Raw genomic sequence first — 16726 nt, 5'->3', positions numbered from 1 at the left:
ATGCCTGTGTAGGATAGTTAGAACAAGATACTCTATCTCATGTCGAGATATATGAAAAGAAATCCTATACTCCAAAACAAGCCAAGAAGAATAAAGGCCACATTAACAATTTAAACCAACTCAAAGGAATTATAGCTGTGAAGGCTCATTTATACCAATTTACCAATGAGATGACTGTGGATTTAAACAAATTAATAAGAAATATACTAAAGCCAATGAGCTGCTCCCTGATACTTGTAGGTTTATTGACAGAAGAGATGTACATATCTTACAATGGAGGTACAAAATCTTTATTGAGAAAGGCCTAGACACTTCAATTTTTATTACTAGGCCATGGAAGAATGATACTTACATGTGAAGCTATACACATTTTATAGTAAACTCACATCTCACATAATAAGTTGCTAATCTTCCGAAGCTCCTTGAGAGCTGCCACTGCTGTAACTTGCCCTTTACCTCCAAGAATGTTGTTTGACAAGGTCTCCAGAGAGCTGAGCTGACTGCTATCTTGCTGAAAGGCTGACTCGATAACCTAAACAAATTAAAAGGAGTCATTTCTCCACCATTGCACTCAAGCATGTAATAATCTTTAATCAGTTAACAGCAGTTGTTCTTTATGACTAGTAGTAAGAGTAATCGACATTCTAACAGTATATGAAACTCACTACAAGTAGCATTATATCAGATGTATCACAAAAGCAGCCATGCCATAAAGCCATTAATCTTTTTCATCACCTTGCAAGAAAAAGGACATGATACTATCACCTTGCAAGAAAAAAGGACATGATACTATCACCTTGCAAGAAAAAAGGATATGATACTATCACCTTGCAAGAAAAAAGGACATGATACTACCATTTCTCTAACTAAACCGAAAAAGCCTAGAAGAATATACATGAGAAACAAAAGTTGGAGGCAACTGTAGGCAAAGGATGTTATTCAATGTCTCTATAAAAGGCTTGCCACCTTACATCAAAGTGCTCGTAGACACAAGCCAGGGAAATAGCCTTTGCAGAAATTGTGGTAAGGCATCGTACATTTTTCCCCTTCCTAGGCTGTGCACTGACGAGAACTTTGTGCAGTGGTCCCCTTTTTCTTCAGGCACTCGTCATTATATAAGAGATTGTCTACAAACACCACATATTGGAATAGAAGCACAGTAGAAAGACCACTTGATAACAGAATAATGTCTTACCTGGATGTTCTCGAGAATGGATTGCCCAAGATTCTTTAAAGTGCCAACGACTTTTTTATCACCAACATCTGTTCTTCTGGAAACTCCACAGGAGTTGCAAGACCCATCAGTATCTGAAGTTTGTAAACGATCCTTACTGATATTTCCACTGGATGGCCTTTGTGACTCCTCACTTCTGCTGTTCGCCATGTTCCCTTCATCAGAGGCCCTACCAAGCTTCCAAAACCATTGGAACTTAGAAGATAATGGCTTTGAAACTTCTGCCTTTTCCAAGGATCCATCCAGTCTAGGCTTTACAGTAGAATTGGTTCCCAAGTCTCGAACTTCCTGACTATGATAATCTTGACCACAAGGCTCCTCCATGTGAGTTGTTTCCTCATCATTGTGACCAACAGATGAATTTGAAGTAACACTACTTTTATCAGAGTCATTGTCATGATCATTACCCATGATACTAGGACTGGAAGCCGTGGACAGCACCGAAGAGTACTCTCCACTCAAATTCGCTTCCTCAGCAGTGAAATCTGAAGTCCTTTGCATTGTATTCTGGACATCTGGCTCCTTGGAAGGATGCTCCTCTACATTCACTTGAAAGGAGAGAGATTCATTTCCTGAAACAACAGGAATTTTATCTCTTAGCGACTTAACATCATCTGCCTCCGATTTTTCTATATCGGAAGACAAACTGTCAAAAAGCTTACGCCTAACTGAAGACCAAGCATTCTTTCCTCTCCGATTCTTCATTGGAGAAGGATCTGATTCCATCCTGGATAAACCAGATCTCTCATCCAGAGATTTTTTTGTTGTTCCAGTAGAATAAGAGTTATTCTCTGTTTCCTTGGAAATCGTTTCAGACCTATTTAGAACTCTCCATTTCTCCTCCCAGTAGCTATCTGGTATTGGATGGAGAAGAGTTCTAGGAGATGCTGAACCAGATTGAAGACTATAAACTCTGGTAACCGCTGATTTATTACTGCTAGAACTTATCCTATAGGAAGACGTGGAGATGTTTGCCTCGAGAGTAATAACCTCCAGTGATTTGGCCTTTTCAATCAACTTCTCCATGTCAATATTCTTAGGAAAATTCAGCAACCTCTGTAGACAGGATGTTGCATTTTCAGTGGCTAACAGTGACGACCTCAGGTGAATAAGCATAGAGACTGCCATTGCTGCAATTAATGCCCCCCGAGCTGAGCATAAGAGCCAAAATCTATACTCTGTATTGTCACTTATGTACATGCTGTTGGAAGAAGCAAATAGTTCATCCCACAATATTAAGAGATCATCAAGGGAAAATTCTCGTCCAAACAGAACTCGCAACCATCGAAGGGAAAAATACTGAGGCTCAATACCTAGCTCCACAAGATGACAGTGAAGAGAAGAATCCACAATAGAAAGCAAATGATATAGTGCAGATGAGGCTTCAATAATGGGAGGTAAACTGATGCTTGATCCTGTGCTGGGCGAGGAAGAGAAAAAATCCGCCATCGCAACAATACCGTGAACTCCATTCATTAAACCATCAAACATGCAATAGGCATCATGTTCCAGAAATCTCTCAGATAATATAATACCTAACTCACCTTCTGCTCCATAAGAATCACATAACAAAAATATGTCCTTTATGTCAGGATCAAACTCATCCAGGTTGCTAACTTTAGGTGTGGTCTCCTGAGAACTATTTGTTTTGAAAGTTACCAAGTTGCATTTCCTGTCCTTTCTAAATCGATAATTGGAAACCATATCATTTTCTGCTAAAGATGCTCGATCAAATTTATCAATAAAACAGTCCTCATGGAGTTTTCGCACTTGGGATAGATGATCCAAATCGACATGAAGAACATATATCAAAGGAGCCAACAATTCATGCATTCCTGTAAAAAAATAGTACGATCCTTTGTTAGTATAAATGTATATCTATGACTTTTAGAAAGAAATTTTAATTACATGTGAAGGTTATTGATGATTATACCATTACAAAAGAAGATTGCAATTTTTTAAAAACTAAAGCAGATGAATACACTCAATAGGAAGTTTGCATGAGTACCCTGCAAGATGCAGAAGGTTTGGATATGAACACGTACTTTATTTTGACAGAAGAAAATCACAAGGAATAACGAAGAAAGTCAGCCAGTGCCTTTAACATATCTTCAAGTGAAAATATGTTTGAAATGTTTACAACTAAGTGCAATGAGCAACAACAAAAAGAATTCAACCAAATCTTCAACAAGGAATTATTTGAGCTTACAGACGTTAGACATATTAAGATAACTTGCCTTGTCGGTATCCGTATTCAGGGTGCCGAAGACACCACAACAATAATATTCTCCTCAAGATGGCCTGGCAGGCGGGTGTCTGGAAGTAGCTACCATCTTCTGGATATAGTCGAGATAAATCTTGGTCAACCATTTTTTCCAACTCAGCATTCCTGAAGAAGCGGCCCCAAGTGCTGTCTGTAACAGTGTATATAAAAGCGATCAACAAACTTGATCAAAAGAGTAGAGCTACATTAGTAAGCAATAAAGAGATTTAACTGGATTAGAAGGAAAAAAAGGATTTTACCTAATTGCAACTATTTTCTTAAAAATATTAGAATTGTCACTTAAATCTTCTCTTTCAAAATTGCCATTATAATTATTTTTAACATAATATTCCTAACATATTATTATTTAAATTAATAAACACACATAAATGACTAAAATATCCTCCTTTTTAGTGTAAAATATTTATCAACAATTTTTGTCTTACATAAAATAAGATATATTTTATCATACTATAGTATGAGTATAATATTGGATAGTATTTAAATTATTTTTAATAATTTATACAAAGGCAAAATAGTCTTTTCTAGATCTAAGTTGTGTTTTAATCATGATTAGTTAGATTTAACTAACGGAATGACATTTTTAAAAGAGCACAAGGATTTCGGTGGCAATTATGATATTTTAAAAAATATTATGGCACTTCTGATATTTTGAAAGTTTTTAGTGACAATTATGTAAAAATAACAAATAAAAAAGTGAACAAATGAATGTTCTCGCTCTCCATATGTTTAGTCCTAAATTAGATGATGCCCACCATATTGATAATTCATAGAGGGAGTAAGGTCAATCAACTGCATAGCTATCCTTAGAAGAGATAATCTGCTTTTATCTTTCATATTACGTGCATAATCACATTTATTTATTATTTTAAAAAAAAAGGTTTCTGATGATGTCAATAGCAAACTGTGCAGGAAAATTGAGCACTTAAACCAAAATAGAGTAAATCTTTTAAGAAACAATTCAGCCATTCTGGATAGAATCTGGTGCAATTAGCTTTCAAGTTTCAAAGTAATGAAAATTTAACTGATGTAGTTATTCAGAACTTCTCAGCCCAAATCTAACGATACATAAGACCTTCAAACATTGAAATTAGCAGAAGAAATTAGGATTAATGTCTATAAAAACAGACTTGAGATATCCACCAACAGAATAACAGTCAAATTATGTCCTCAGAAAGAAAAATATAATATACAGAACTCCAGAAAGTCTCCATCCAATGGAGGGAACTTTGCACAACCAAAGAACGAGACACTATGCCCTGATCCATAGAAGATATTTAGAAGTCAAGTAGATAAGCACCTGGACTTTGTGAGAGAGGGTTGTCCATGACAAGGTCAGAGGATCTATCCTCATCCTTGGAAAGATGAGGATCTACTAGAAGATGTCGCCGTAGACGCGCATATCTGTGATTGCATAATCCTTGATACAATGAGAAAATGATCTACTTTGAATCGCAAGTACCATAATAATCTCAAGTTTGACGGGAGAAAGAAAGGAACTTCGGCACAAACAAACCATGGGAAGAAGGGATTTAGCTACCTAAATGTCGGGAAAAATGTACAGAAGAGAAAGAACCCAAAACCTCACCTCCTCCGGCAATCCGCAGCAGCCCGCCGGAGATCGTCGACCGAAGCCGACGGAGTCGACGGCAGAATCCCAAGATCAATCCGCCACCGGACGCCTCTCAGAGCCGAGAATCTCTTCCGAGGCGACAAAGGCGGCTCGATAGGAGCTTCAGCCATGACCGCTCCTCGGTTCCCCGACAAGACCCAGATGCTGGATTCCCGATTCTTAGGAGAAGGTGCGGAACTCTCTGAGGTTATGGAGGAGGAAAGGTGAGACCTTTGGCAATGGAGAGAGGCTGTGTGTATATGGAGGAGGAGGAGGAGGAGGAGGAGAAGGTGGAGAGTTTGGGTTCTTTTGTTATAATTTGGTGGAGAGGGGAAGAAGATGGTGGAGTTAGGGGAAAGAAGGATTGGAAATTTGGCTTTTGAGAGGCTTTCCTTGTTTCTCTTTGTTATTATATTTTGTTTGTTAGTGTTGTCTAATAAAGGGAGAGATGGAAAGTGGAGGAGTAAAGTAATCTACTTTTTAAGGATTGGCTACAAATGATTTTGGAAAATTATATTATAATATTATTTATTTCTTCCCAAAAACTACACATACATACATTGGAGAGTGCATCAAGTAAATAAAATTATAAAACTATCTTTAATTTTTGGGAATTTTCAAACAATGTCCTATATCTATATTTTTTTAATGTATATATCACCTTGCTTTATAACGTAACTGTGATTTACACCCTATATTTTTACTATTTACAAATCAAGCCTTTTGATTTAGTGCATATGTCTAGAAAATACCCTGTGTTAGATTCGAATTAATACCGTCGAAACATTCTATTAAGTAAAAATATTTTATTTTTAAAATGACTAAAATACCCTTAGTATGACTTGATTGAGGGTATTTTCATCATTTCTTAGTTTAGTTAGCTTAACTAAAATATTTGGTTAAGTTTGACTAACTGATCTAATAGTATATTATTTTTTTTACATATTCGCTGAATCATATAGCTCGGTCTGTAAATAGTAAAATGTAAAGTATAAATTATAATTTCATTAAAAGATAGGGTATTACATGCAAATTTTTCTAATTTAAAATAGTATCAATCAAGGATTATTCTATTAGACATACAAAGGTAATTTCTAAAATTTATCATAGTATTTTAATAATTTAACCAGTATAAACTATATGTCTGTCTGAGTTAACAATTGTTAGTTATAAAATCATCGAACGAAGATCTTTTAACCAAACTAGCCCTCTTTTAAAACTTATTTCTCCAAATAGATCATATTATATACTTAATATCAAAATAGGTCCGTGACTATATAGCTTTATATAAAACGCTAATAAATGCAGCATTTTACTCCTGATCATATCAATATTTTATATTAAAAAATGTTGAAGAGTTAAGTATTTTATTAGAAAATAATAAAAATAAATTTTGGAGGAGTTATAATCCTTTTTTTGCAATTCTAAGTGTTGACTACGAGGAATGACTACATTATTCCAACTTATAAAAGTTTCTTATATCTTCGTAATGATATATTTTATGACTAAAATAGATAATCGAGCACAAAGTTACGACGTTATAAAATTTTCTTTATATTTTTATATATATCTTTAAACTCTTTAACGTTTTATATATATTCTTTTCTTCTAATAAAGCTAATTATTCAACATTTTTTCTTTAATAAAAATGCTAATTATATTAGCATTTTATTTAAAAATATTAATATGATTAGCATTTTACTTTTTACCAAGTAAAATGTTTACCAGTTTAAGATTTTACTTAAAATTATATTAACCATCCAGGGTGTTACTTGAAAATTTCCCTTAAATTTTGTCTTTCTAATTAGTAGTACCTACCATGTATATGATGGCATTGTGGCACAATGCTACCTTACATATTTCTCTATCTTCTCCTCCTAGATAAAGCATCTTTATTGTTCTGCTAATAATTTATTAGGTATTGGCAGCTAAACAAGATTTCCTGCATCTTAGGATGCAGATGATCCGCTCTCCCAACAAATCTACCCCAGAAGTGACAAAAGTTGAGACCGACAGAGAGCAGAGATGCCATCGCGGACAATGATTGAGATCATGGACAGGAGCCACGACCCTCCTAAATTTATATTATTATTTTATTTAATATAGGATTTTTTATTTTAATAAATTTTATTAATCGCACTAATTAGCACTAAAAGTTAGTTAGACAAACTTTAGATATGTTTTCCTTGTTTGGTTGGAAAATTAGGTGGTATTTTGCTGCTCATAAATTTTGAATTTGAATTCAATACACTTGGGCAGCCTTAGTAGCCACTTAGAAACACATCATACGGTCACTTTGTACTCAAATTTTAAGTTTGAAAGATAATCTTACTTCAGGGAATTTCCTTATAGGTTATAAACGACGTGGCAGAAGACCATTGGTTAGGGAAGCTGCACGGTGTGTTCTTTCATGCAGCCTACCAGAGAAGGCCCGAAACTTTTCTCCCACGTATATATATATATTTTTTGTTTAAATCTTACGTGGCGGGCCAAAAGACTTGTGGATGTGGATGTGGATGTGGATGTGGAGGTAGAGGTAGAGGTGGTACGGCGGGCAAGTCAGCAAATAGAATGCGTGGCAGAGAATCTGACGACGTGGTAATAGGACGAGGCACGATAACGCTGATGACGGAGCAGTGACCCCACTCAGGCTGCCCGAGGAATTTATTTTAGTGTAGCGTACGACAACCCCATGCATTTATTATGGAGTTCCCTTTTTTGACCAAACTATAGATCCCAAATCTCTTGCTATCTATAATAAAAGCCACGTCAGCAAAATAGTTGAACTAAATAGCAATAGTTTATGTGGAAAATTGAACGTCTTTGCGTACATTCTACGTATTATTAGGAGAATTTGTTTTATATTAAGTTGTTGGAATGATTCAGCGATCTTGCTGACGTAATAAAATTAATCTAATTTTATATTTTAATTTTAGAGAAATTTACATATAACATACTGTATTTTAATAAAATTATAATTTACACCTTACAATTACATTATTTACAAACCGAACCCTAATTTAAGAAATATATATAAAAAATATTTGGAGTTAGATTTAAACTGAAAATATTCTGTTAAGTAGGAATATTTATTTCTAATCGGCTAAAATATCCTTAGTATTAATTAGATTTAGTTGGGTTATTAGTCAAAAGTATTTTCTACATATTCACTAGATTATCTAGACAGAGTGTAAACCGTAATTTTATTAAAAAAATAAGTCCAAAGTTTCCTAAATTTTAAGTTGAATTAGACATGTTAAAGAATTTCTCCAAAACTAAAAAGAAAACTCATGACCAAACTTTGGATTCCCATATCAAATGTATGTTTATCTACATAATTATTTAGTCTCAGCGTAATACAAGGGTTAAATAAATTTGTAGTTATCCAAAAGCTTAGAAAGTTATTCGATAACGTGCTAATAATTAATAATTATGCATTAATTAAATACACTCCTTATTCGACGGTTTCGTGACTTACGGAAATAAATAAGCAAATGTGTTTAGATAAGAGTATGGAAGGCTCTTGGAAAATTCCCATGATGTTAACGTTTTTGTTCCCATAAAAAGGTTGAAAATTTAGAATATATTATGGTTAGGATATAATTTAAAATATCTTCGTCACCCTTCGTTTATTTCACTTAATCCTCTTATATTCCTTATATATATATATATATATATTGTTTTCTCTCCATTTAAAATATGTAGAATGTTTAAGGATTTTAACAAAATTAAAAGGGTTATTTTGATCTTTTTAAATACGGAAATTTTTATATTTTTTTAAAAGAATTGCGGTTTATATCTTATCTTTTTATTATTTATAAATCGAGCTCTATAACTTAACGAATATGTGTAAAAAATACCTTGGGTTAGATCTGGACTAATACCGTGAGAATATTCTGTTAAATAGAGATATGCTATTTCTAAAATGGCTGAAATGATTTTTTAGTATGATTTGGTTGAGAGTATTTTTATAATTTTTTCGATACGATCTAACCCAGAAAGGTTTGATTAAGTTTAACCAATGAATTTAATAACAGTAGGGTGTTTTCTGGACATATTAATTAAATTATAAGGCTCGATTTATAAATAGTATATATATAGGATATAAATCAAAATTTCATAAAAGATAGGATGTTATATGCAAATTTTCATTTTAACCTATGTATCCATATATCAAATTAGTTTATATATTAAATAAATATAGTAACTAATTTTGCTATCCATCTACTCTTAGTAATTAAAATGAGGATGGAGTATAAATTAATAAATCTTTCAATTGCTCCTTTCATGGACGGTGGGTGGAGATGCTCATCATTCATTCACTTCCTAACATTTTGTGCCAACCCTTCCAACTACTACTCTTTGTTGTTGTATTTATTATTTCTCAATTCTTGTTCTTTTGGATGTTCCATTTCAAACAAACCAAATGCAATGAATAATTAATGCTCACCACTGTGTGTTGTGATCCATGATCTATAAAAACAAACCACCCAGGAGATAAATTATTACCGGCATCATTTAAGTATATTTTAAGTACAAGTTTATGAGAATTAATACAATGTGATTTTTCTCCAATGTTGTAGATGAAGCTAACACATGTAGTAAGTATAAAATAATATATATTTGTATGTCCTAACTGAGATTAAGTAAATCATAGCTCACTTTTTGTTACATCATGCATGCATGTATCTCTAGATGAAGATCATTATTTCATTTGTTTCTATAAATAGTTTTTTCTAATTATAATATTTTTTTTTAAAAAGCATACATCGTATATCTATATACAACATATTATCAACCCATACAGAAAAGATAATTGTATCAAGACCTAAGTTAGATTCGCAAATTAGTTCGCTTTCCTAAAATAGTGAAATATAGGACTGACGAGAAGTAATTAATAAAATTTAAAAAAAAAATTTATTTCATTTCCTTTTAAATTTTTGCATCCTATCTTTTATTTTTTTCGTCTATTAGAATTCTTCCCTTAAAAATATTGTTTGTGTATCCACTATAATTTCTTTCTTCTAATACTGTTTCTTCTGATTTAATCTTGCATTTACTAATCTATGCTCATCATATGTTTGAGTTGAGATAAATATGATAAATACTATTTCTGATCTCTTACTTCTATTATTGTAAGAGTTTTCTTTTAGTTATTAAATTATGGGCCATATAGAAATTGGTTACAATAAAACTAAATTTATTGATTCTAGACTAAAAATTAGAATGTATCGAAAAACCTTTAATTTTTAAGTGAAATTTTAAGCATATGTTATTATTTAATACTTAAAGTATAAAGTATTAATTTTGATAATTTTGCCCCTCTAAAGTTTCTTACTCTGCCATTATAAAGTAAGACAAGGTAAAACTACAAGAGTAAATAACAAATATAAAAAAGTGTGCTTCTAACACTAAAGAGTTGGAGTTGGTGAATTATATTATTTGACCAGGACTTTCCTGAATTTGGTTCAATGAGCATCTCTAGGAGTGATAGTTATAGTTTTAGCATCTTTAGATATATAACATGATATCAAACAAGCTTAAGCCTTGAATTTTTGGCATACATTTAATGAGCACACTTCAAATTATATATATATATAATAATATTCACACAATTTGGATAAAACTCTTATTTAGAACAAAACTTAGAATAATTTCACATAGACCAACTATCAAACTATTGTTTATTTCTACATGACCCATCGAACCTTTTTTCGCATATATAGATCTCCTAAACTATTAAAAATCTCAGAAATTTTTTTTCAGTTGGTTTATTGTTATATTTCTCATTTATATATTATCATGTGATCACACGTGAGCAAGTTTGTGACATTATACCCTTATTTATAGTAGTAAAAAAAATAGAAATATCAATTTACCAATATTTATGTTCTTTACATGTAAAGAGTGTTCATCATGCTATTGTTGGAAGATGATGCATCCACTTAACTAGTTGTTAACGAGAACAATGATAGAAGCTAAAAGGTTTCTGAAGCTGGAGAGGATAGGATGGCAAATGTGGTTGGAGTTCAGAAAGATAATATCGCATGGTTAATCGAAGAGGCCCGAATGAATGAGCCTTTGAAGTCGTTTAAGCAGAAGTCGAGGTAGCGAAGGGAGGATAGGGGAGGGCAATACAAGGTAAGACATTGACAAAGCAATTGTTATTGAGGTCAAGTTTGTAGAGGAGCTTGATACCATTTTTTTCTTTGACAAGTCAAGAAGAAGAGCTTAGTTAGATTCTTTGTCTAAAACATGAAACAAAACCTTTACGGTCTAATAATCCTAAGCTATTCAAAAGATTATAATGTAAAGCTATTATTAATATAGATTAGAATTGAGAAAAGAGAGTTCTGCCAGTTGGCTGGTGTGTTAGCTCTACTCCAATTCTTTGAAAAAAGAGTCTAATCAAGATATTGTTGATCGCTAAAATTCTCGATAGCATAAATCCAGTCATATTAAAGTTAGTTCAAAGCCAAATTCTTTCAAAACTCCTTCAAATATTACAAAAAAAGAAGTCAATATACATATCTTAGTTTCGCATACATATCCAAATAAGTAGAATTAATGTTCATATAACTTACCAAGTAGATCATCTAAAATCAGTTTCTTGCTAAATGGACTTTCTATGACCATTTGGGTTCCTATGAAATTGATAACGAATTTAAACAAAACTAAAAACTTATGAATAATTTTTTATTGTATAAAAACACCAGAGGTCAAAAATAGCTTTAAAGAATTATGTGAAATGGAGAGAAGGACCAAATCTACAATGTTTGTGATAGTGGTAGCCATGGCTACCATTTTCTACTTCCAACTATTAGAAACTAAAAGATCTCTTGGATTTGGAGATAGAGTAAAGGATAAGAGTTTGGTTAGGTTCTTTGATTACTTATTGTGGGATGGAGGTTACTACCCATATGACTATCTGAAGCATAGGAAAGAAAAGCATAACGGAAAGTGTGGTACTACAAAAACTATTAAAGTTAAAATATAGGAGGGGATATTGGGAACAAAATACATAATACAAGAAGAAGAAAAGAAAATAAAGCAATTAACGAGACACATATTTTATATGGTTCACCCAAATAGAGGTATTTTTACGAAGATTTTATTATGTAAAATAAAAAAGATTACAATGATAAATTCCTCTCAACTCAAAATTAAAAACTTATTGTTCTTTCTCTCATTTTTCTTCTTTAAAAGCTCCGTAGTTTTTTTTTTAATTATCATGCCCTTAAAACTTTTTTAGGAACAAATTATATTTATAAGTTTACAACAGAATCTAATTAGGCCCGTCACGAATTTGCCGAGACATTCAAACACTTTGTTCTTTTTTCTCTAATATGTCTTAATTCCGAACAATCTCCCACTTAGAGACTAATTTGATCCTCAAATGATTTATAAAATTTGAATTATCAATATTTACTTAGGCTTAACCAATGACAAGATCTCAATAACGTCTTTAATCTAGAAGACCAAAAGAAGTTGAATTCATTTTTAGCTTCTCTATGGTGACAACCATTGTTAATATGTCCGCACAATTATGATTTGTATGAACCATCACTAACTTCAAGATCTTTTTGTCCAAATATTATTGTATGAAATAATATTTAATATCAATGTGCTTTATCCTTAAATGAAATGTTGAATTCTTTGCCAAATGTATAGCATTTTGACTATCATTATACAAATTGTAATCTTTTTGCTTTATTCCCAACTCCTTCAATTAGTTTTTTTATCACATCATCTCTTTATTGGCTTTTGAAGCTACAACATATTACTTTTATCATTGATAAAACAACTATTTTCTTTAACCATAAAACTCAAGAACCCACTAATACTCTTTCTTTTGCCATGATCTCCTATTAAGTCTGATCAATAAAACCTTCTAACTTAATTTAGAGTCTCCATAGTATAAAGATACATCTTTTGTGTCATGTAGATACTTAATTACCAAGTTTATATCTTTTCAATGCTCTTTACCCAGATTTCTTATATACATAACTCCCATTGTATTTGTAATATTTAGTCATGTATATCTATAGTATATATCAAACTCCCAACTGTTGATACATATAAAACTTATGCCATCTTTGTCTTTTTTTCTTATGTTTTTGCAGATTACTAACTTGAGAGTTTGAAATGACCTGTAAGAGATATGCTAATTAGGTTTAGTAATTTTCATGTTAAACATCTTCAATATTTTTTCAATATACTCTTTTTAGAATAACCTCGAAAAGTGTCTTTCTATTTTTTTCAATTTGCATTTTCAAAATTTACTTAACTAAACCAATCCTTTATAGAGAAAACATAAGACAATTGATCCTTGAGGTTCCTAATCTTATTCATATTAGAACCTACAATTAATATGCCATCCACATATAAGAGTAAAATAATATATAAATTTTCAAACTTTTTAAAATAGTGGCAATGATCTGAATTGTAATAATTATACTTATGTTGTACTATGAAGTTGTCAAACTTATTGTATCATTATCTTAGAGTTTATTTTAGTCCATATAAACTCTTCTTGAGTTTGCATACAAGCCACTCAAATCCTACTTTCACACATTCTTCTAGCTACTTCATATGGATATCTTCCTCCAAATCTCTATGCAAAAAAATTGTTTTTACATTTAACTGCTGTAAATGTAAATCTATTTTATTCAAAATCCTGAGCATAGTTAATAGACAATTTTACAATATATGAGAATTTTTATTATAAAATCAATACTTGTCTTTTGTTAAAACTTTTTATCACCAATCTGACTTTTTTTCTGCTACCAGGTTCCTCTTTTAGTCTATATACCCATTTATTTTGGAGGGTTTTTTTTTAGCTTGAACTAAATCTCATATTTGATTTGTTTTCAAGGAGGTTCTCTTTATTCATAGTAAGCTCAAAGATGACATCTAAAATCTTTAGCATTATATATAATGAAAGTATAATTTTAACTTAGCATCAAGTTTAGATATATTTTCAACATCAATATGAATATAGAAAATACAATAAAAATTTCATAAGTGTGAAAAATTGACCTCCTTTCTCATCCAAACTTTAACCGGTAGTCTACATTTCAATGCAACTAATGATCCTCTATAGACAAGGTAGGTGGCTGTGCTTATTACTACATTTGCCTAAAACTGCTTTAATAATCTAGTATTAATTTTTATTCTGTTCATGTGGTTTACAACACCATTCTACTGTGATGTTCCTAGAATAGTTTTCTCCCTCCTTATTCTATTATTCATGCAAAACTCCTTAAATTATTTTTTGCAATATTCACCTCTATTGTCTAATATTAGATGTCTCAGTTTTAACTCTATCTCATTTTCAATTAAAGCTTTCACTTCCTAAACACTTTAAACACATCAGACTTATATTTTAAGAAGTAAACACAAAACTTTCTAGTTGAATCATTTATAAAAATAATATAATAAAGAGCCATTAATAGAAGATACATAAGCTAATCCCTAAACATTAGTATGAATAAATTTTAGTTTTTTAGCCTTTAGTATCCTTCCAACCTTTATAAAGCTAATATTTTTATTCAAAGGTACAATATTCACAAAAATTCATATCCACTGAACTTAGATCTTAGATCTTTTTTTTTTTTTCAAAATTATCATTTTTTTATATCTTTTTCATGTATGTTCCCAAGCCTCCTATGCAAAATAATTGTGTTAATGTAAGACAACATAATTATAATTACATTACTATTATATGCTGTATACAGGATCCCTTCACGCTTGTCTCGGGCTATTATCATAGATCCTTTATTGATCTTTAGTGAGTTATATTAATAAATATTGTATTATGTCCTAGGTTTGACAATTGGCTGAAATCAAATTTCTAGTCAGTTTATGCACATATCTCATATCTTTCGAGTTTAGATTTATCTATTAGTAGTCTTAACTTTCACATCTCTTTTTCTAGTGATATCATATGGTTGATCATCACCGATATATACCTTTTAAAACTTTTTCTATACAAAGTTAGAAAGTAAAACTACGTTCAACGCAGCATGGAAGAATGTGCATAAATTTAAAATCCAAAATTTATTTTGATTGTCATAAGAAAGAATACGAATGCCATTTTCTAAATCGGATTCATTAGAAAGATTTATTGAACCATTGCCCTAACTATTGTTGTGCACTAATTTCTTAGATGTTCTATAATCATACTTTATATGCTATTTCTTACCACAATTCTAGCACCCTTGTAGATGTCTAAAATTATTCTTTCTTGATTTTGATTATCTTATGCTATTATCATTTTTCTTTATGGATATTACTCTTCCTTCATGCTCAAAGCATTTCCTGATGCTTTTACTAACGAGATGCTTTTCCGTTGATGAGATGCTTTCATTAACTAGATCGCCCCAACTATTCAATAGACCAGATAATGGCCATAACTTCACCACTAAACTTGATACCAATCGATTCTAATTGATTAGTAATAGTGTTAAATTTATCCAAATATTTTGCCATGGTATCGCTTTCAGACATTTTCATGTTTAATAGTTTTTTCATTAAGAAAATTTTATTTGAAGCTGAAATTTTTTTATACATCCTTGTCAAAGCAACCATAACATATATAGTCATCTTCTTTTTGTAAATATTAAAGGCTACTAGTGTTACAAGAGTAAGTTGAATCATCGTTTGTGATCGAATATATTCTACTTTGCATCATCTATATTTTTAGATTTATTATCACTTCTGCCTAAAGACAAATAAAGATTTTTTTGATAGAAATAATTTTCTATTTACATCTTCCATAGAGCAAAATTGCTTCCATTGAACTTCTCAATCCGAAAATTTCTTCTTCTGCTATTGCTTCCATTTCAACCACAACCTAAGCTCTAATATTAGTTGTTAGGAACAAAATATAAAATGTAAAAAGAAAATAAATAAAGTAAGCAAGGAGACACAAATTTTATGTGGTTTACCCAACTAGGGTTATATTCATGAAGATCCCACTAATGTTACTATATTAGAAAAAAAAAGATTACAAAGAAGAAATCTTCTCAATCCAAAATTAAGAACTTTTCGTTCTTCCTCTATCTTATCTTCTCTACAAAGCTCTCTTAAATTTTTTTTGAATGTTTTTATGCTCTAAAAACTCCTTCAAAATTAAATTATACAAAGAAAACACTAACCGGATCCATTGTGGATTTAATGATGCTTTTAAATGCTTCGTTTATTTTTCTCTGATTTATCTTCACTCTCTAATAAGATAGATACCTTAGTAAGGTTAGTATTGTTAAGGTCAATGTCGACAATGATGATTAAGTAGGAGTCTGAAAATGAAGAGATGAAAAAACATGCTGAAGTAAGAGAACGTATATAAACTCACTTGATTATTAATTTTCTATGAAAAAAGATAAAAAAAGATAAGGGATATAAAGGAGAAATATTGAGGGGTTTGGAGGCAGAAAATATATTTGATTAATTTATTAACAACGTAAGGGAAGTTAGACATTTTTAATAATTTAGAGGTCTTTGTGTATAAAAAAGTTCAAGATGTACATAAAAATAGGTGATAATTCAGGTATCTAAATAGAATTATCCTTTAAAACTTTAAAAATAAGAGAAT

At 31.2% G+C, this 16726-nt stretch overlaps 1 protein-coding gene across 1 annotated transcript; it reads right to left on the bottom strand.

Moving 5' to 3' along the window:
* Positions 1 to 221: 221 nt before the first annotated feature.
* Positions 222 to 5530, bottom strand: LOC140778813 (uncharacterized). The gene is made up of 5 exons (XM_073123683.1): positions 5107 to 5530; positions 4819 to 4922; positions 3472 to 3648; positions 1196 to 3069; positions 222 to 532 (listed from the first exon to the last, which is right to left on the bottom strand). The coding sequence occupies exons 1-5, from the start codon at positions 5259 to 5261 to the stop codon at positions 383 to 385; spliced, it is 2460 nt and encodes an 819-aa protein (XP_072979784.1). The 5' UTR covers positions 5262 to 5530; the 3' UTR covers positions 222 to 382.
* Positions 5531 to 16726: the final 11196 nt, after the last annotated feature.

The sequence above is a fragment of the Typha angustifolia genome, chromosome 15 (genome assembly GCF_048772165.1).
Source record: "Typha angustifolia cultivar Huaian chromosome 15, ASM4877216v1, whole genome shotgun sequence".
Taxonomy (NCBI): Eukaryota; Viridiplantae; Streptophyta; class Magnoliopsida; order Poales; family Typhaceae; genus Typha; species Typha angustifolia.
This window is presented reverse-complemented; position numbering and strand designations above follow the sequence as displayed.

Excerpts from the sequence above, each read along its gene's own strand:
- LOC140778813 (XM_073123683.1), bottom strand. The coding sequence starts at position 5,261 with ATGGCTGAAGCTCCTATCGAGCCGCCTTTGTCGCCTCGGAAGAGATTC. Across the intron at positions 4,923-5,106 it reads GCTGCGGATTGCCGGAGGAG|ATATGCGCGTCTACGGCGAC; the intron begins GTGAGGTTTTGG and ends ATGCAATCACAG. Across the intron at positions 3,070-3,471 it reads TGAATACGGATACCGACAAG|GAATGCATGAATTGTTGGCT; the intron begins GCAAGTTATCTT and ends ATTTTTTTACAG.